The sequence below is a fragment of the Microtus ochrogaster genome, linkage group LG4, assembly GCF_000317375.1.
Source record: "Microtus ochrogaster isolate Prairie Vole_2 linkage group LG4, MicOch1.0, whole genome shotgun sequence".
NCBI classification, from domain to species: domain Eukaryota; kingdom Metazoa; phylum Chordata; class Mammalia; order Rodentia; family Cricetidae; genus Microtus; species Microtus ochrogaster.
In genome coordinates, this window is record NC_022030.1 from 40,359,992 (window position 1) to 40,380,705 (window position 20,714).

A 20,714-nucleotide genomic window follows, 5' to 3' on the forward strand; every position below is an offset into this window, starting at 1 on the left:
ACAACTGTAACATATACACAAAGGTTATACACAAGGTATACAACTGTAACATATACACAAAGGTTATACACAAGGTATACAACTGTAACATATACGCAAAGGGCCTATGTCACTCCCAAGCAAATTCTCTGGTTCAGACTCTGAGTCCCTATGACATACATGCTGATAAGCTAATTTATTTAGATGGAGGCTTGTGTGAGGAGTGTTGGGGAGGTGAGACTGGAGGAATTGGCAAGGATTGTAATTACCAATAGTCTTCAGTGCCAAAGCACTGGAACTTCATTTAATCTGAGGGCAAAGAAAATGATTTTAGTTTTGTCAACAGAGTAAGTAACAGATGTGAACGGAATGCCTCAACTGGAGACAGGCAAGAATCTACAGCACTCTAGTCGTCATAGTTAAGATGCTCACAATGCCACGCGTCTTCAGTGAATTCTGGTTCACTCAGGTTCCCTACGAGAAGAAATAATACATTTCATTTACCCAAAAAGTAATGACTAATATGGTAAATTTTATGATTTTTAACCACAGACAGAAGGATGAAGGAAGTGTTTAGATTTGGTGATTAGAAGCCATTTTAAAGAGTAGATGTTAGGTGCTCAGATCTGAGGTATAAAGCAGAGAGGAAATCTACAAAAATATTGAGATATTTTGTTTGCACAAAGGGATGAGTTATTGTTAATGTCAATCACTAAAAAAGAAAACAAATAAGATTTGATTTGTGAAGGAAATGTGTGTTTATTTCTGCTGGGAATCATAATTTTGGAAATGCCATGGAACCTTTCAGTGGAGATACAAGTCAGTAGCAGTTTACTAGGTGGAAATTAGCAATCCATATTCTAGTGTTACCTGAAAGTAGGTCTGCTATGAACTAAGAATATGAATTTGTGAAACTCGCATTTATTCACTGAAAGAGCAAATAGATTCTTTTTTACATAGATACCAAGACAATGGGCAGTGCAAAAGAGACACTTGCTACTATGAGAGGTCCGTAATGGAGTACCTGGAATGAGGACAATGCAGCCCTGTCTCCTACAGAAGCAGAACAGAAGCTCATGAGCTTAGAAATCTCTAGAGAATAATAATGATTTCACAAGGCTGGAATTGAGAAATCAACCTTGGTGAAGAAACCTAGAAACCCCACTTCATCATCTTTGGAATCCCAGCTAGGCCACTCCTGACTCAGACATGATCTAAAAAACCCAAGTAGATTGTCTGGTCCCTCACATTAAGTCATAAAAGCTGTTTTTCTAATCAGGATAGCTGAGATTTGCTTGCTAATGAGAAGCCATGTGATCTAGCAGAAAATCACTCACTATCTCTATGACCCTGGCAGAAAACAGTGTGAGTGGGTCATCTTAGCATCCATGTCAGATTTAAATTATACTGCCTACTATATTTTAGGTCGATTTTAGTCTGGATTTATTTCTTTTTCTTTTAGAAGCACAACCTTAACTGTTTTAGAACATGAAAGGACATTATTATAGCCCTGATCCTGACTAATCTGGTTGACTTTGGCAGCAACTAGTATAAATAGAAAACTAGGAACTATTAGTCTTTCTCCCTCACCCTGAATTCCCTGAACTATTAGTCTTTTCTCCCACCCTGAATTCCAGGAAATTCCAGAGTCCTATATGAATAGATTCAGGAACGTTTTAAATATTTTTCCCTCTCACTTTTCACATGCACCAAAGTCAGACTTCAAAAGTTAAAAAAAGAAAACAAGAAAGGTAAGAGCTGTTTGGACTTCAGTGAACAAGTAGGTCTTGGAGAGAGCATTTTTCTCTTGGGGTGCTACCTGCAATCTGATATTCATTTTGCTCAGATCAGTTGTAAATACCAGGCTGTTTCTGTGAAATGTAAGTGGTGTTTGCTCTGGGCTGGTGGGACAGTCATGTGCTGTTTGCTCTGTCAGGAGCTCGGCAGGAGTATCCGCTGTACGTTATTCAGATCAGCTCGCAGGAACCAGCTGTCCTAATTCCAGGTGGACTGAGAGGAACCACTTTCCTCACAGCAACAGCTGTGCCACCTGGTAGCTTAAAGAGCAGTGGTTGGGCGAATGAACCATTGTTACAAATTCACTTTTTATCTGGTAAACAGTTTGCAGAAGCCAGAACAACTGAAGGTATTTCCAATCTGCTCCACATTGAATTGATGTGAACACAGAAAGGAAGGCATTGTCTAGGTCGAGGGAAAATGCCTCCCAGGGATATCAACCAAGCGCAGCATAACAAGTTACAATAAGACTAGGCAGAAACCCAAAGCTGACACTTTGCTGGAGGGAAATGGTGGAGGACTGGATCTGGGGGAGAGGGAAGGTAGTGGTGGGAAACCGGGAGCAGTGAAGGAAGGGGGAACTGCAGCTGGAAGGTAATGTGTGAGAAAATAAAGTTAAACAGAAAAGGAAAAATCCACTTTTAAGCTTTAAAAACTATTTTTATAAAAACTTACATTTGTTTTTTTAAAAAGAAAATGTCTGTGTGCTGCCGACACCTGTTATTTAGAACACTGAACACAATCTACAGCCAAAATAAGCTTTATAAAATTTGCAGTTCTAGTACCTGTATTGCTTGACCTAGTCTGCTCATTAGATAACCCATGTCTTCCATATATTTTTACATTCTTCAACATAGATTTATTTGAATACTGCAATTGTTGCTTTGACTACATAGATAACACTTTCCAAGTTTCAACTGTAGCGAAAGAGAAGGCTGAACATTTCACAGTCCCTGTTACTTGCAAGCAAATAAGATAACTTTAAAAACCATAAATAAATATTTAAGTGGGGCTCATATGTGGCTTGATGAATAAGATTTGCTGATAATACATGATAATAAAGAAAAAGAACTAAGCTAACAGCGTATAAGAGAAAGTGAATGTGGTTGATGAGTTCAGCCAGCCCTCGTTTCTATGTAAGCTGTCAATATCATTGCTGTCCTTTGCAACATAAACACGTGTGCAGGAACACACTGGGAGCAATTATTTTAAATAAACCTTTACCAATAATACTAGAAAAACATTTCTTATATCCAGCCCATGTCCTGAAAAGCTAAGTTTTAAAATAATGATATTCAAATTCAAATTGTTTATAGAATTTTTCATTCTTACTTCACAGTTGCTTTACAGATTATTTATTTTTAAACTATTTTGATAATTGTAGAAATTACATAGTGTGTTTATGTGTATCACATGAATTAGAGCATTACTGAGGTAAACGTATACTAACTGACCATAAGCATGTTCATATGTACTGATATCAATAACTAACTAGGATGTTCAAATAGCATACCCTCTCTTAGTGGAAGGCCAGGTACTTTGTAAGTAATCCATCATGCTAATAAATACTTTTTGTTTGCCTGTTTTTTTTTGTTCGAGACAGGGTTTCTCTGTGTGTGTAGCCCTGGCTGTCCTAGAACTCACTCTGTAGACCAGGCTGGCCTCGAACTCAGACACCCACCTGCCTCGGCCTTCCGAGTGCTGGGAATAAAGGAGTGCACCACCATCAACCAGGTCTAATGAATACTTTTAATTAGCATATTTATAGACAGCTTTGGTACATAGTATTTGCTGTTATAAGATTGTTACTATTGTCTTATAAAGCCACAGCATATTAAAAAAGAAAGGTGGATGTTTACCTGAAAATTTTACTTTCTTTTAAAATAATGAAATATTCCAATGTATTTCAAGTTAGAATGAATATAATATCATTTTGTACATAATGTAAGGCAAGTAGTTTCACTTATTTCAAGAAGAAAATTAGGTATCATTTCAGAAACCTCTTAAAAAATACATAACTAAAATAGTTTTCTAAATTATTTATTAAATGCTTGTTTGAAATCATAAGTTATAAAATAATGTATAGTAAGTGAGAATCAGGGACCCTTATTTTAGAAATGTCACTAACTGGTTGTATGACATTGGAAATTATCATCATAAAGCATCACAAGGTGGCTCAGAAGGTGAAGGTGTTTGCTGCTAAGCCTAACCTGAGTTTGAGCTCCAGGACCCACAAAGTGGAATAAGACACTAACTCCCTGCAAGTTGTTCTCTTACCTTCATGTGTGCATTCTTTCTGCCACAATAAATAAATAAGATTAATTTAAAAAATTTAAATCAAATCTTAATCTATTAAATAAAATATTTAAACCAATTAATTTCTTTCAAAATTATGTTTTTATTAATCACCATCCAAATGTAGCATTCTTTCCCTAGAGCCAATTAGGGATGTGCCGCATGGAGGATAAGTGTTTTGGGTAGATACTTTAATGACCCAAAAATGTGGTAAACGTGCTTGGGAAATACGTATGAGACAATTTTACAAGAGACTTTGCACTTGTGCTAGTCGCCCTTGTAACATTTAACTATTAATCCCCGAGTTTAAGAGAGAATATTCATTTTATGTTCCAGTCATTTGAAGGCTGAAAGGGAGTTTTCACATCATTTATCACAAAGCCCTACCTTCTTCTCAGAGTCAGTTAAACTGAGGGTCCAAGAGGCTAAGGAGTTGATTAAATGCTCTATGGTGAGTGAAAAGCCTTCACAAATGGGATTCCAGATCTAGGAGGACTTTGCGCAGCCATCTGTCTGGAGGCTGTGTAATCTTTGTTTTCGAAAGTTGCCTAATGCAGTGCTCATGTGTGAAGAATTTTTCATTAGATTCCTTCTCACTACTGGTATAAAATGATAGAAGCAGTTTCAGTCTTAGGATCTTTTGAACAGCTATAGAAAAGCTCTATTCTAAATGATTATAGACTGTCTGAGGTTGACAATCAAAGCTAAACACCAGAACTCCATCCTTTGTCAACTTGACACACAGATTATCTCTTCAAAACCATAACCGTCTATCACTTGTCCCCAAGTTCTCATATTTATTTTATAACATAGAATATAATCCAAATTTTAATAATCCAATGAGACTTTAGCAATTTCAACATGTTCAAAATCCTTTAACCTTGAGCTTCTATTTTATTTTATTTTATTTTATTTTATTTTATTTTATTTTTGTTTTTCGAGACAGGGTTTCTCTGTAGCTTTGGAGCCTGTCCTGGAACTAGCTCTGTAGACCAGGCTGGTCTCGAACTCACAGAGATCCACCTGCCTCTGCCTCCCGAGTGCTGGGATTAAAGGCGTGCACCACCATCACCCGGCTAACCTTGAGCTTCTAGAAATAAAAACAAGTTATCTGCTTCCAATGTCTAAGCACAGAATAAACATACTTGTTCCAAAAGGGAGGCAGAGCAGAGAACAATCACAACAAACAAACAAAATCCAATTTTGAAAATACCCAGTCTTGCAGTTCAGTATCTCATTTTTGTTTCTGCTCAGAAACAATGATAGTTTGTTATCTGTTCTAAAGAATGTATGAGAAAATGAGGGAAAGTGATGCCTTCTTTCCATCTCACAGGGGCTTTAGGTTGGCTTAGACCTGCTGGAAATGTTCTGTTCACATAAACTACCAGCTATTAGGAGGGTAGTTTATTATTGCAACCTTTATCTTGAAAACAATAAGAAAAGGGAAGGAAGGGAAAAAAGGAAGGAGGGAGGGAAGGAGGGAAGAAAGAAGGAAGGAAAGGAGGAAGGAAAGGTGAGAGGAAGGAAAAGAAGGAAGAAGGGAAAGGAAGGAGGAAGGAAGGGAGGGAAGAAGGAAAGAAATAAGGGAGGAATGAGCAGACAGAGGGAGAGAGGACAGAAGGAGAAAGGAAGAGAAAAAGCTAGGAAATGATTATTAGAAATAATTTTATTCATTTTCATCACTATCACAAAATATCTGAGGCCATGTAACTCATATTGGGCTAATTAATTGACAATTTTAAAAGATAGGTCTAAATATTATGGCTCAAGTGCTGCTTTAGCACTAAACGCTGCACCACATCCTGGTAGGTACCGTCCTGGTGGTGCAGTGGGTGAACCAGGGAGACACTATGAGATCAGACCGGGAAGACAGTAAGGGGAGATTCCAGCTTGCATTTTTACTGATAACCTTCTTGACTGAGTAATTTACAGATCTCAGAAGAACAAAGAAGGACGCCCACAGGCCTCTACCTCTTAAAGTCTCTAGTACCTCCGTATTTATTACCCACCACACTAAAAATTGAGCCTGCACACAAACCCTTAGTTGACACAGTCCACTTGCAAAATACGACACCAAATGGGAATTAGTAGTGACGATAGGGTGAAGAGATAAATTCCAAATGTTTACTAATTTTAAGAGAGGTGGCTAGTGTCTTATTCTTTACCTTGTACAAGGCTAATGAATGTTAGCATAAAACACCAGCATAAAACTGTTTCTTCATGCCTTTTCATTTTTGACTGCGTTAATAATTTTTTATATTACATCATGCAATACTGATTGAAGCGATGGCGTAAATCAAAAGGGGAGTTGTGGGAGATTTTCAGCTTCAGCAGACTGATTCATCCAGTGATGAAGATTTTAGGGTTAAATTACTTTTAATCGAATAATATTTGGAGGCACTGTAATAATTTCTACATGAGATACGATGGGTTATTTACCGAGAGTTAGCCAGCAAGAGGAACTTACCAAGCCCTGTACTAGGAAAAGTAAATAAGTAAACAGAAGTGCTTGTGTGGAGAGAACTTGTGTTCTCCTGCTTCAAGACTGATGTTGGAAACGGTAGGTAAATGTGTTTGTATGCAATATGTTCACATCAAAAAAGAACTTTGAGTGAAGCATGAAAAATATATATAGCCTACATTGTGTGTTTACATTATTCATACTTATTGATATCATTCACAGTTCCCTACTGTTAAAATTCTTCTCACCAATTGTACAGATGACACACATATGAAAGATTAAAAATGCTAAGATTACTGAAAAGTTCATAAAGAACGAGAGCACAAGTCAATGGTCCCTTAACTGGGTCACAGGATTCTTGCTAGCTTTCTGTTATGTGTTGAGTGGAACAAAGATGTTTGAATAAAGTGTTACTCACTCAAATGAGGCAGACAAGGGAGTATATTAGTAAACAAACAAACACATACTTTAATGAAAGATATTAGATGGGGTGTAAATCATTATAGACACATGATATTTATTTATATCATACACAAGAGATAGATGATAAATAGGCAATATATCGATAATAGATAAAATGATAGTAAGTTTATGGTGTTATATGGGTAATAAATAAATGAATGATCACTAATGAATAGATATATATAGGTGATAGGTAATAGTATAAACATATATATATATATTTAATCATAGATAAATTGATTAACATCATCAGTTTAAATAGAACCCCTCCTATAGGGCACATTTGTCCTTTTTTTTTCTGTTCACCCTCTGAAATGAGAAGGTTTCAAGTACTGGTATATTCACTTGTGAGGAAAAAGGGACATTACAGTTGCATACCAAGAACTGCACACAATGCAAAAACACTTTCTCTGAGTTGATGTCTGACCTGTGACCAAATGGAAATGCCCATCAGACTGTTAAGCACACATGCCTGGGAGGATAAGAGGTTGACAATCCATTACAGTTACTACGTGGAAGTATCTAGGTAATTAGTTAGCATTGATGGATTAGCAATGTCTTACAGACACATTCTATTTCTGATGGTGGGATTTATACTCTTGGCACTTGAAATTGCTATAGTTTGTTATACTTGTTATCAAAAGCTATAATTATTTAGACCCAAATCTCATTAAGGACATGTTTAATTTAGATACTTGCTGAGTATTTAAAGATGTGATATTTTTGTTTTCTAATACAATACATTAGCATGATAATTTTTTAAAACCACAATTCACACTTTAACTGATTATCTGTTTAAAATTTCTGAGGATCAATATTAAATATTATAAACATCAATACTATACATGTAATCATACAAAAGTTCACATATGTATTGTTCAACAGTAAGGTTGATTTTTAAGGTGTTGAAAAGTGTATTTAACACTACAAATTTTTACATTTGCTAATACTTGCCTTCTCTATAACCTATGATATTTGGGTTCAAGTCAATCATTCAGTGTCTCAGTGACAGGGCCACAACATTAAAGATCCTCTATCCATCATTATTACTAATCGCCCCACCACGAGCACAAACCTCATGATTGACCAGTTCCTAACCCACCTCTTTCTATCCCTGTCCTGCTGGTAGTAAATCCTCTCAACAGCTAATTGAATGAGTGCACCTGGCGCTGCTTCCCAAAGATCCACAAAGCCAGACTTTGATGGACAGCAGAGAGTGGCGCAATGTGAAAACAAAGCCTTTAACTGAGAGCAGTGCTTTGTTCTGCTCAGGACTGTAAGGTCACTCCAGCTCATTCCAGCTGTGGTGAGGATCTTAATTTTTGCTCGTCCAACTTACTTGCAGCTGTTATTCTTTCCAATATTAAAAGTTCAGCTTCTCGAGTGGAAGGAATTAAGAAAGAAGGGAAAGTAAAGTGCTTCTTGCAAACCAAAAGCACAAAAAGCAAGTAAAATCTGGCTTGGCTCTGAAGTACAAGAAGTTATTTTCAAAGCCCATAAATTATGACATAGTGCTTAACATGTAATTTAAATATATTTAAGCAACAATTATATCACATTTCCAGCCCAGCTAATTGGACTCACAGATGTTCCCTTGGAGCTGCATTGCCCTTCCGTGGGGAAATGAATGCTGTGCTTTTTATCATGGAAACCAGAGAAACAGAAACATAACAAGCAGCCAGTAGCCCTAAAAACAATGAACACTAAAGGGTTTTGTGTAGAACTTGTTTTCATTTTAGTGCTGAAAACGGGAAGAAGAAAAACAGTGTGAAGACACTCCAGGACTGTGGTGCTGCTTGGTGATGTGTAGAGAGGGGGCTGGCAGGTTGGTGTGTGGAGAGGGGGCTGGCAGATGGAGAGACCTGTCAAAGCAGGGACAGGGGATGCATTCTATCAGACAGAGCCTCGCGCTGCCTGTCTCAGAACAAGCTTACGGCAATGTCCAGCTTTTTGCGGTATACCACCTTTACAGCTGAAGGCATTCTATCCCAGATAATGAAGACAGATAATGAACTGTTTCCTCATTGAGAATGGCTTGTGAGTTAGTCCTTTGATCATTCATCTTTCAAGTTCTAAAAAAAAAATACCAAATGTACAATTAACACTAGCTATAGCTGTGATTCAAATTGAGCTTTATACAGTACAGACATTTTTGTTAAGAGGTCAAAGGAACACAGGTAACTCCTAGTGTTTTAGAATCCGTTGCCTTCTGATATGTAACTGCAGACATGGAATGAACTCACTCCAACAGCATCATTCTTTTGTGCCTTGTTTTGTTTCTACTTCCATAATCTCAGGCAATATTGATAGTTCAGTATAAATCCCAAAAGGTCAGTCAGTGTCCACATCTCTTCCAGTGTACCATAGTATTTCTAACATCTAGCAGTGACCAGTCATTTTATTGTTAAGATTTAATTAATATGTGCTAAATACTTGCTAATTAATCACGGCTTATGATAAGTCTGGAGTCTGAAATGTTGTAACACTAATTCAGGCAGTTCTCACATTTTATTTGTGCCACCCCACAATTTTACAAATCACTGAACTATATAAAATATTCCAGTCTCAAATATTATGAACAACTAGAATTGATTTTCTGTCTTTTTAAAGGACAGCACATCTGCCTGTATTTGTGATGACTGGAAAACAGATAAGCATTAAAAATGCATCTTTAACAGATACCTTTGACAGGACTGCTTGGTTTAAAAACTCTGATTGGCTGACATGTCTACATACATGTTATATATGAATATATTTATATAATACTGCAGCACGTAATTTGTCATTCCACAAAATAAAGTAGGAAATGAGGATGAAACTGGGGGTCTGATTTATTTTACAATTGAAAATGTGTGATTAGACCTGAAGCCTACAATTTCTAACAGGACAAAATAGCTGGACTGTGACTGAAAAAGCATGGGATAAAACCGGACTCTCTGAACATGGTGGACAATGAGGGCAGATGAGAAGCCAAGGACAATGGCATGCAGTTTTGTTCCTACTTCATGTTCTGGCTTTGTGGGAGCCTAGCCAGTTTGGATGTTCACCTTCTTAGACCTGGATGGAGGGGGAGGACCTTGGACTTTCCACAGGGCAGGGAACCCTGACTGCTCTTCGGACTGAAGAGGGAGGGGGAGAAAAGTGGGGGAAGGGAAGAGGGGCGGGAGGAGGGGGAGGGAAATGGGAGGCTGAAAGGAGGCAGAAATTTTTTTTCAATAAAAAATAAAAAAAGAAAAAATGTGATATGTATGTTGTGTAATAACAACTCCTCCGCATTGAGTCTTAAATGTATCTATAAAATAATGCCTGTAAACTTCAAAAGAGAGCAAGAAAATATGAAGCATTTACACAATTGAATACTATTTGACTATAAATATAGGTGAGAGCTTATCATTTGAAAAGATATAGATGGACATAGAAATCTTATTCTCAGTGAAACGGTAGGCACAGATTGACAAATTTCTCATGGCCTCAATTACCCCTATGTGTAGTTAGAGAAGGAAGTGAACTTAACTCTCCGTGCTATCACAACTCTAGGGTGCACTGCAGTATAAATTCACTGTAGGACTTCTTCTTTGATCAGTCTGGGAAACTGCATTTGTTAAGTAAAATTGCCTTCTCCAGTTGCTATTGATTTACATTAAATAGTTATCATTCATAGAACAATCTTTTGAGATTGATTTATAAATTTCTAAGTTGTAAGAACATTGACGTGAGATGATAGGTGTTTTATATAAATGATAGAGGTGGCTGGAAGGTATCTTTGGTCATCTCTGTTGACTTACGGTCAGATGTAGAGAGCTGCATCACAAACACAGCTACTTCTGCCTGCTTTACTCCCTATCCTCAATACCAGAAAAGCAGAGAAAGTCTCACCACAGGAAAAGCTGTACTCGCTTAGTGTTTTTAATAATGAGTGAATATATGGGTATATATTTATATTAAGGGATTCACACAGCTATCCCTCGTCCCACTCCTAAGGAACTGTGCCCTTAACAGTTTACCACATTTTACCTTCACTTTCATGTAGCTTAAAGGATAAATTATTAAGTTATAAAAATAAAGACTTTTTATTTGCCAAAACCTGGTTGTGAGTCTGACTACATAAGAGGAATAGAAAGTGTATGTCCACTCACAAATTTATTTTTCAAGTTATCTTCTTTTCTTCCTTTTTAAGAAGTAAGGTAGAAGATACAAAAGTATGTGGTTTTTTAAATAAGGAGAGAGTGAGTAGTCTTTGCTGCAGTGGTGAAAATAAATGTAGCTTAATAAAAACTATTTCAGACACACTGAAATCTACTGTCTATCTACTTCTAACTCTCTCCCCCTTTTCTTCTTGTAAGGGAACAAGCTGGGTTTTTGTTGTTTTTTTTTTTTTTTTGTTGTTGTTCTTTATTTTGTTGTTGTTTTGTAATGATTCTAAATCGTGTGAAGCTATTTTGGTCTTTTTGACATATCCAATAATAAACTTTTTTATTTTAAAACACAGTTTCATTATTTCTGGTTTCCCCCCACCGCATCCTATCTTCTATGGTTAATCTGAAAAAATGAAAGTTCTTTTGCCAGTCTTATTTTCTTTTAAATCATTAAAAAAAAAACTTTTCTTTTTTCACTGTGATTTTCTTTGTCTGGAGCAGAATTAGTGTTTAAATTTGCCAGCTTATGGTGAAAATGAACAAAATTTGACAATCTAGGAAAACCACTGTTGTGCACTTTCCCCTATGGCTCATAAAAACCGTATCTTTTCTTTCTCTTTTCTTTTTTTTAAATTTTCATCCATGTTGCCTCTTATTATATCCATCATTCCATTTTTCTTTTCTATTAGAGTGAAATTGGACACAGCCCTCCTCCTGCCTACACCCCCATGTCGGGAGTAAGTATTTCACGATCAGCCTTCATCTTTTAGGATTTTTGGTCTTCTCTTAACCATGTTTCTTCTCTTGTCTCCCTATAATTTCCTCATTTTTGCCTTTGCCAACAGTGAGTCAGTCAAGAATTGCGAATAGATCCTGTAGTTGCCTGTGTAGATGTCTGTATCTCGGGTGACAATCTGCAGCTGAGACATCATACATCAACAGGAGCTTTCAATATTTATTGAAGGGATTTACTAAGTTCATGGATTATGCTTCTGAGTCAGGATTTTATCTTCAGTCTCATGACGGAAGGTCATGTGCTGTAAAGTGTGAGTCTCAATGACTGTCCATTACTAGGTACTGGACACTCAAAGTCAGAGGACCCACAGGGAGGGAGGTAATATTAATAACATTAGCAAATTGCCATTCGTGATGTTTCACTGTACTTCTGCTCTTAAGAATATTTGTCTTGAAAATTTACCTTGAGTTTCATAACAAAATCAGGCAACTGTAGAAAAACAGCAGAAACTCTTTTTATTAGATCACACACACTCTAGTTACTTAGTAAATCTAAAAATTAAAATTTTAAATTATTTCCACATGATTATTACTTATTAAGAAAAAGTCAGGATGGAGGTGTTCAGAAGATGTTTTAGTTGAAAATCGCTTGCAGCGCAAGCATTATGATTCGAGTTGGAATCCCACACACACATGAAGAGCTGGACATTGGAGTTCCACAATAGGAAGGTGCAGAAATGATATCTTGAGGGCTTCTTGGCCACCAGGATAGGCAAATTGATGAGTTCCAGGTTAAGTGAAAGACTCTGTCTCAAGAATTAAGGTACAGGGATATAAAGGAAGACACCCATCATGGACCTCTGACCACCACCACACGTTCATGTATATCTACGCTCACACATACATGCACATGAATGTGTGTGTGTGTATGCACACAGAAAAAAAGTAGAATTTTAAATGTTTCTAGTATTTACCTCAAACTCATTAGCCACCTAGGAAAATAAAAATCTTTAATAACTAAACTTGAAAGAAAATGTGCTTGGTACTTAATTTGGCTAATGTTATTCAGTATCCTTTTACAATTTTTCCTAACCAGTGATCCTCCCAATGTGTTTTTGCTATTTTAACAGAACCAGTTTGTGTACCAGGATGGGGGCTTTACTACACAACAAGGAATAGCCATGCCCTATAGAGCCACAACCAACACCATACCAGAAGCTCCAGTAGCTCAGGGAGCAACAGCCGAGATGTTTGATGATTCCTGCTGTAATGGTACCCTACGCAAGCCAGTGGCACCCCATGTCCAAGAGGAGAGCAGCACGCAGAGGTATAGTGCTGACCCCACAGTGTTTGCCCCAGAACGGAACCCACGAGGTGAACTGGATGAAGAAGGCTACATGACTCCCATGCGTGACAAGCCCAAACCAGGTACACGCTGAATGTTCAGAAGTGATTGTGCTCATTGATCACCTCCATCAGACAAGCAGGAGCTAGAAGTCAAGTGTCCAGACAGCCCAAAGGTGTGATCTATAATAGAATATGTCCAGGCTACAACTATTACAGAGGAGTTTTCTGAATCAGTGGCATCTCTGTACCTGAGTACTTATTAAAATGGGCAGAATTTCAGGCTCCACCTAAACACGAAATTGGATTTTTTACAAAATCCTCAAGTGATGTAGGAGCATAGTGAAGCCTGAGAGCACCAACCTAAATCCATTTTTTTTGGAAGAGTTGAGTGACATAACATGATGCTACAGGGCCTTGGGACTACTGCATGTTTACCATGGAGGTTGCAAATTTTCAGACATCAACAATAAAACAGTTAACTTATTTCAAACATGCAATTTCACTAACCTAACTTAGGGTTAGAGTTTTGAATCATTATAGAACACTAATACATAAGAACTTAGATTAAGACTGAACCTAGTATCACAAAAGGTAACTCAGTTCATCACAGGAAACTATAATTTTGTGAGCATTTCTTCAGAAACAAAATTTGATTCTGGTTGTACTTACAAACACCACTGTCTTGAAGATAGTTTGTGAATTAATGGCTTTGTAAAACTTAAACATATAAAGGTTAAATAGCCCCATTAAGTAATATTTCAGTTTTGAAACTAAAAAAAAAACAACCTTTCCTCTTATGTTAGCATTACCTCAAAACAGAGACAAAGAATAATTGTTATTGAAAATAGTGACCATGATGTCTGTCGGCATGAGCAGAAGGCCATATGTTAAGACCGTGTAAAATCCCATTATGTCATCTTTATATGACTCTGTTCACTTTCTATGAAACACAGGTCACTGATCCCTGGATACATAATGTAAATGATCCAGCATAATATAATAAAGATTTCGATGACTATCATGCAGAATAGATTAGGATGATGGCTGGATGATAGATAATAGATAGATGATAGATAGATAGATAGATAGATAGATAGATAGATAGATAGATAGATAGATGATAGATAGATAGATGATAGATAGATAGATGATAGATAGATAGATAGATAGATAGATAGATAGATAGATGATAGATAGATAGATGATAGATAGATAGATAGAAGACAGAGGTAAGGGAGAGAGATGAGAGGGAAAGAGACAGAGACAGACAGAGAGAGAGAAAGAGAGAGAGAGAGAGAGAGAGAGAGAGAGAGAGAGAGAGAGAGAGGTGAAGATATTTGTACAAAGGGTATTTTTGGCAAGATTTTAATTTGATTTAAATGTATGTGTGTGCTTGAGTCTGTGCACATGTGTGTGTTTATCTGTATCTATGTTCACAAGTGTTTTGGCTCCCATGGAGGTCAGAAGAGCGCATCAAATCCCCAGAGGGAGAGTTCCCAGTGCTTGTGAGAGCCTAATATGGATCCTGGGAAACAAACTCCGGCCTTTTTGTAAAAACTGCAAGTACTATGCCATTGAACCCAGCCCCACAAAGAGTATTGAACCCTATTGGTCCCACTTACACAGCTGACACCATATGTAGGTGCATTTAGAAGAGAAGAACAATCTAGAGTTTTGGGATTCTGATCTTGTCTTATTTTGCTAACTTTTTATAACTATTTTGTCTTGTTTGAGCATACTCACTTTTTTCATGCCTGTCCCAATCTTACAGGAAGGCTTTGTTTTGTTTTGAGAAATTATGAAAACAAATTTGTAGCTTACTTGTTCTAAAACCCTAACTGTTGCTTTTAACTTCAGCCGGATTAATGACTTTCTGAAAGTAGATCTTTATTAGATGGCATTTTTTTGTGTGTATTCTTTTAGAATATCTGAATCCTGTGGAAGAAAACCCTTTTGTATCACGGAGAAAAAATGGAGACCTTCAAGCTTTAGATAACCCAGAATATCACAGTGCTTCCAGCGGTCCGCCCAAGGCTGAGGATGAGTATGTGAATGAGCCACTCTATCTCAACACTTTTGCCAACGCCTTGGGGAACGCAGAGTACCTGAAGAAGAGCGTACTGTCTGTGCCCGAGAAAGCCAAGAAAGCATTCGACAACCCCGACTACTGGAACCACAGCCTGCCACCCCGGAGCACGCTTCAGCACCCAGACTACCTGCAGGAATACAGCACAAAATATTTTTATAAACAGAACGGACGGATCCGCCCTATTGTGGCAGAGAATCCTGAGTACCTCTCTGAGTTTTCGCTGAAGCCAGGCACCATGCTGCCCCCTCCGCCCTACAGACACCGGAATACTGTGGTGTGAGCTCAGCTGGGGTCTTCTGAGGAGAGACAAGCCCACTCCATCCCCCTTCCTGCCCCTCCCCCCAACTTTCTCCTTTTTCTCTGGTGGTCTTCCTTCTCCCAAGGCCAGTAGTTTTGACACTTCCTAATGGAAGATATAGAGACGCAATGATAGTTCTATGCTTACCTAACTTGAACATTAGAAGGAAAGACTGAAGGAGAAAGAGAGGAGGACACACACTGTTTCTTCGTTTCTTCATATGGATTGGTCAGCAGAGTGTCAGAACTAGAGAAAGACTAGGATATATAGGGTTATACTGCCTGCTAAGAGTCCCAGCTTCGTTCCCTTTGTACTCTTTCTCTCTCCCTCTTTCTTCCTTCCCTTTCTTCTATCAATGCAGGTGATTGAAAGCCCAGTCTCAATTCTCATCTGCAACCATAGACTTGTGCATATTCAGCATCTCTAAATTCATATGAAAGCTTCCATTAGAACAAAGGGGTAAACATTTGGATGCCACTTGATAGTAACTGAGATTGAGGAGCCAGTTTCTTTCTCCAATAGCTTATTTCCTGGCAAGTAAGAATGTCCAATCCAGCTTTCATAATTTTTAAATCTCCATTATAGTTATAACTAGTAATTATGTTTAGAAGGCCTCTCTGGTGTTCTCATTTTGGTTTGCTTTGGCCTGTTCCTTTATATTAATTTCTCCCCTATTTTTGGCTGTAGTTTCTATTTGCAGAGATATTTACATAAAAGCTTCTTGACAGAGTTAAAACACACACACACACACACACACACACACACACGAATTATATAATGTAGAGACCAAGACACTAGTAAAAATAGCATCAAATCTAGGTTTCCTGTTTTTCTACTAAATTTATTTTTCCCTCTCATTTTTCATTCTTTAGCATCTTATTCTTCGCCATAAATGACTGTCTTTGATGGACAGTGGCAACCTTAAGACTAGAAGGGATGCTAAGAAACAGTTCTGTGTGGTTCACAAAAACTACTGATACTTTCAGGGGTGGTCCCATGGGGATCCATGCAGTGGAAGAAGCACTGGATTGGGTACGTCTACATGGAAGGTACTCAGAAATGAAGTTTGCACTTATGCTCTAACTTGATTTTCTGAACTCCTCTTTGGATTTTGAATGAAGCAATATGGAAGCAACCAGCAGATTAACTAATTTAAGTACATTTTTTTTAAAAAAAAGGATCTAAGATAAATACAGACTGGAAATGCCAAACAAGCCAACTAGGACTTTGGAACAGTACCCAGGGATTGTGGTGACAGGGCCAGCACATTATCTTCATACTACATGACATTTGCTGTGTGAGGAAGTATGTTAAGTTTGTACTCTCTCTGTGAAGGAATGCAAGTTACGGTCTGGCTTGAATTCCATGGAATTTCTAGTATGAAACTCTGTTTATATTGAGTAGAAGGTAACTTAACTCTTCACACCTAAGTTGCTATGATTAAAAATAAACCATAAACATTTGAAGCCTATGAACAGCTCCACCATTAAGTTAAAGGTTGTAAATAAACATGAAAACCCTTCTCATGGAATCATTTTATTACCCAGTACATCACTCATGTAATGAGTTATGTAATGATCCTTCATATACTACCATAAGATATCCTGGTTGTAGAACCATCTCTTTTAGGTTTCATTTTAAATAACACCTGTGACATTAAGATGAATGATGGGAAAAATTACAAATGAATCTCTAGTGAATAAGAACGTTTAATACATTGCTCTTTTCTACAAAATTCTTCTCCAAGACATTTAGATTTTTAAATGTTTCTTTCTACTATTATTTTATTAAGAGAAAATTAGACTCACTAGCCTAAAAAAAAGTTCAGTTAGATTATGAATCTTTTTGGTAAGACAGCGAGTGCTTAAGAGAGAAAAGTTTTGAAGGATGCTTGTGTTCCCACCTATTTCAGAAATGAAAATCCATTCATCCAAATCTAGATTTATTCAGTAGATATGAGTTTAAAGTCTACTAAAAGGGGGGAGCAGTAAGATAAATGATAAATCATCTCTGACTTCAAATTTTGTTTAGATTTATTTGCATTGACATTCTATTTCTCCAGGAGTCCAAGGAACCAGGTCACATTAACTATTTGTGAATTGCTTCACAGAAAGGATTTTGGTAAATGTTCTGAAAACTCATTGGGATGTAAGTTAAAGACCCTTTATACTACTGAAGATGACAAACCAATCAATTCTATGTCCTCATTCAGACACAGACCAGACCAGAAAAACATCACATCACTGGCAAACTGACATAGCTGGAGTCTTACTGTGAAACCAGCAGCAAGAGGTGATCTTTGGCCAAAACCCTTAAATGTGTTGGTCTTGGCCTCTTCTTAAGCTAAGAGAAGTGAAGCAAACTGAAAGTGGAAGGTAGAGACAGGAGAAGGGTTTATGAGATCTTGCCTGTGAAGTCTCCACCATGAACTTACTCAAGATAAAGACACAGCATAATACAAGGGCCCCAGCTTTAGAGCCCAAAGTTCCCCCAACCCCATTCAGAAGCATCTACAAGAAAAGGGAGTTTCTATAGGTCCGTATCACCTTTGAAGAGTTGAAAGTAAGCCTCTATCAGTAGATAAATGCCTATCCATTCATTACTGGCAGCACTCTTGGACTGCTATAATGATTTTTTATCTTCATTTATCATATTGGTTTGGCTTCTAGTGAGAGTAAGAAGACAAAATCTTTTAATTTGTAAAAGGAACAAGATTGTCTCTGAACTGTTAGAGCAATGGAAACAGAGTGAATGCTATCTCCTTCCTCCTTAAAAGCACAAGCTACTCAGGTCCCACTGGGGATAGATGCAGGTGAAATTAAGAATGACCGCAAATGCCATTTTATCATTCCTTCTTATGACTTTCTAATATATGATTGATTTCAGTTCTTCTGGTCTTTCTTATTTGTTTTAGTTTTGACCATCTATGGGGAAAATTTTCAAGAGTGGGTTAAAGGGACAACATGCAGGGATAGCAGGGAGGCTTTCGTTTACACAGGAGATAACTTGTTTAACCCAGTCAACTGGCATCGAATGTTGCTGGTTAAAGCCTACAAATTGCTGTGGAAAATCAGATGCTAGTCATCACCAGCAGCAATTAAAATATGCAGAATCAATTTGTAACACTGAGTAAAATTAATGTTAAAATTAAGCTTGCTATATTGTGTAAATCATCAAAGTGTAATGATCATGCTTATCTCGGGAAATCCAACTTTCAGGCAGGGTATTTTTTTTTTTTTGGAAAAATAGTCATTTAAAGAAGTTATTCTTAAACAGAGGAGAAAAGATGTCCTCTAAGTCAGGAGAGGTCCAGAGTCCTAGCATGTTGCCACTCAAGCAAGGTTGAGATAACAAACTACTCCTGGTTTTCTGAATTACATTAGTATTATATGTTAGAATGTGGTTCTCTCTAGACACATTCTTGAAACAGTGTGAAAACACAGCAAATTTTAAACTATTAAAAACACAAAACTAAAGGTCAAAGACTTACTAAGAGACTCAGTTTTGTAAGTCAGGAAGAATGACTGACTGACTCTAACGTGAAAGAAGAAACAGGGAGCAGCTTCCAAGAGAATCATTGTCACGTGCTATACCTATGAGAATGGCGCATATTGTCCATGGTGGGAAAAGAACAGGAGAAGGACATGAGGCTTTGACGATAGAAGAAGTTGGTAGATGATCAGTGTGCTTCCCGAAGTGTCAAAACTAGAAAGAAAAAACAAGTTTTTATGCCTGACACAGAAGAATGTAAATACAAGATTCTTTTGAATAGTCTAATCTTTATTTTAAAATGAGAATTCTTTATCCATCTGTAATTCTTGATTTTTTAACTAGTAAATGTAGTTCACAAGGTAATAATAATAAAAAAAGATGACCAATAAAGCATGTGTATAACTGGATACGATCATGACAATGCCATAAGACGTAGAATTAGTTAGGTCATCAAATGTTAAATGCTTTTAGGATTAAGAAGAAATCAAACTAGAAAATTAATCATACAGTATAAAATAACAAAATAAAATTCAGGCTATGAAAGCATAGGGTGGGTTTTGCATAGTAAATAAAACTAAGTTTGCCATTTGAAATGGTTGTTGGTTGGGTGTAGCAGATAGTAGACATAGTGTGGTTTCAATTGTGAAAACTTGCTTTACAGCACTATGGTCCATTTTCCTCTTGTTCTCCTATTCCTTCATCACATTTTAAGTGTGTTAAGTATAAAGAGGATACAGAAAGGGCTTGCTTTGTAGGCATCTAATTGATGTGCTTTAACAGGAAAATAAACCACATGTGAGGCTAAGAGAGCTTCCACATGAGTAAAGCAAATGAAAAAGGTATGGATTACCTTTTGCAGATGCAAACCAAATAAAAAATGAGTTATCATTTAGAAAGCAAACACAGCACATTTAATTTGTAACATGTCTGTTCTTTTCCCACCCTACCTTCTTGCCTACATAATTAATATGGAACCCACTAACATTTTTTTTCCTTCTTTTTTGATAAATACATGCTAAAGCAAGAATCTTAAACTGCTAAATGGTGTTCTTTTGGACTCTAGACTTTTAGAGGCAAATGAGAAATCCAAAAGCATATAGCTACTACCAGTTAGAAAGTCAGACAAGTCAATCATATATATATATATATATATATATATAGAGAGAGAGAGAGAGAGAGAGAGAGAGAGAGAGAGAGAGAGAGAGAGAGATTCCAGTTCTGCCTGCCTCTCTGGGACTGGAGGACATTCTTGTATCATATAGGCATGTCAAGGCATGTGGATGTCTCCTGCTAACCATCTGCTGGAGAGCAAATGACGTGCAACAGTGAGTGGGAATCAGGCATAATTTTAAAAGCTCATTGACAGTTGAGACCTCCTTCTTGTTGACACTAAGATGAGGCCAGCATTTATATGTCTGAATAGAATCAACACAATATTTAAAATCTCAGATATGACTTTGAATGAGCTCTCTCTGCTGTGATGAACACAAAGATGTGGCCATTGTATGGGGTCAGGTGTCCTTGCATTTGTATGTATAAAACCTTCTGTCATCGGGGGCTGCTTTGTTCCTTTTATCAAATGATAACATAGTAAAATAGCAAGAATTTGAGACTCTTGCTGAT

The 20,714-nt window shown here is 37.2% G+C and overlaps 1 protein-coding gene across 4 annotated transcripts in view; it reads left to right on the forward strand.

Moving 5' to 3' along the window:
- Erbb4 (erb-b2 receptor tyrosine kinase 4) overlaps positions 1-16,768 on the forward strand; it is a 1,055,173-nt gene extending 1,038,405 nt beyond the window's left edge. For 2 of the 4 annotated variants that reach the window (XM_026786414.1, XM_026786413.1), the window contains exons 26-28: positions 11,820-11,867; positions 12,996-13,293; positions 15,136-16,768. In XM_026786414.1, the coding sequence (XP_026642215.1) occupies positions 11,820-11,867; positions 12,996-13,293; positions 15,136-15,581 (792 nt within the window). In that variant the 3' untranslated portion in view covers positions 15,582-16,768. The remainder of the gene's footprint in view (positions 1-11,819; positions 11,868-12,995; positions 13,294-15,135) is intronic. The other 2 variants (XM_026786416.1, XM_026786415.1) reach the window with 1 other exon arrangement.
- The last annotated feature ends 3,946 nt before the right edge of the window (positions 16,769-20,714 follow it).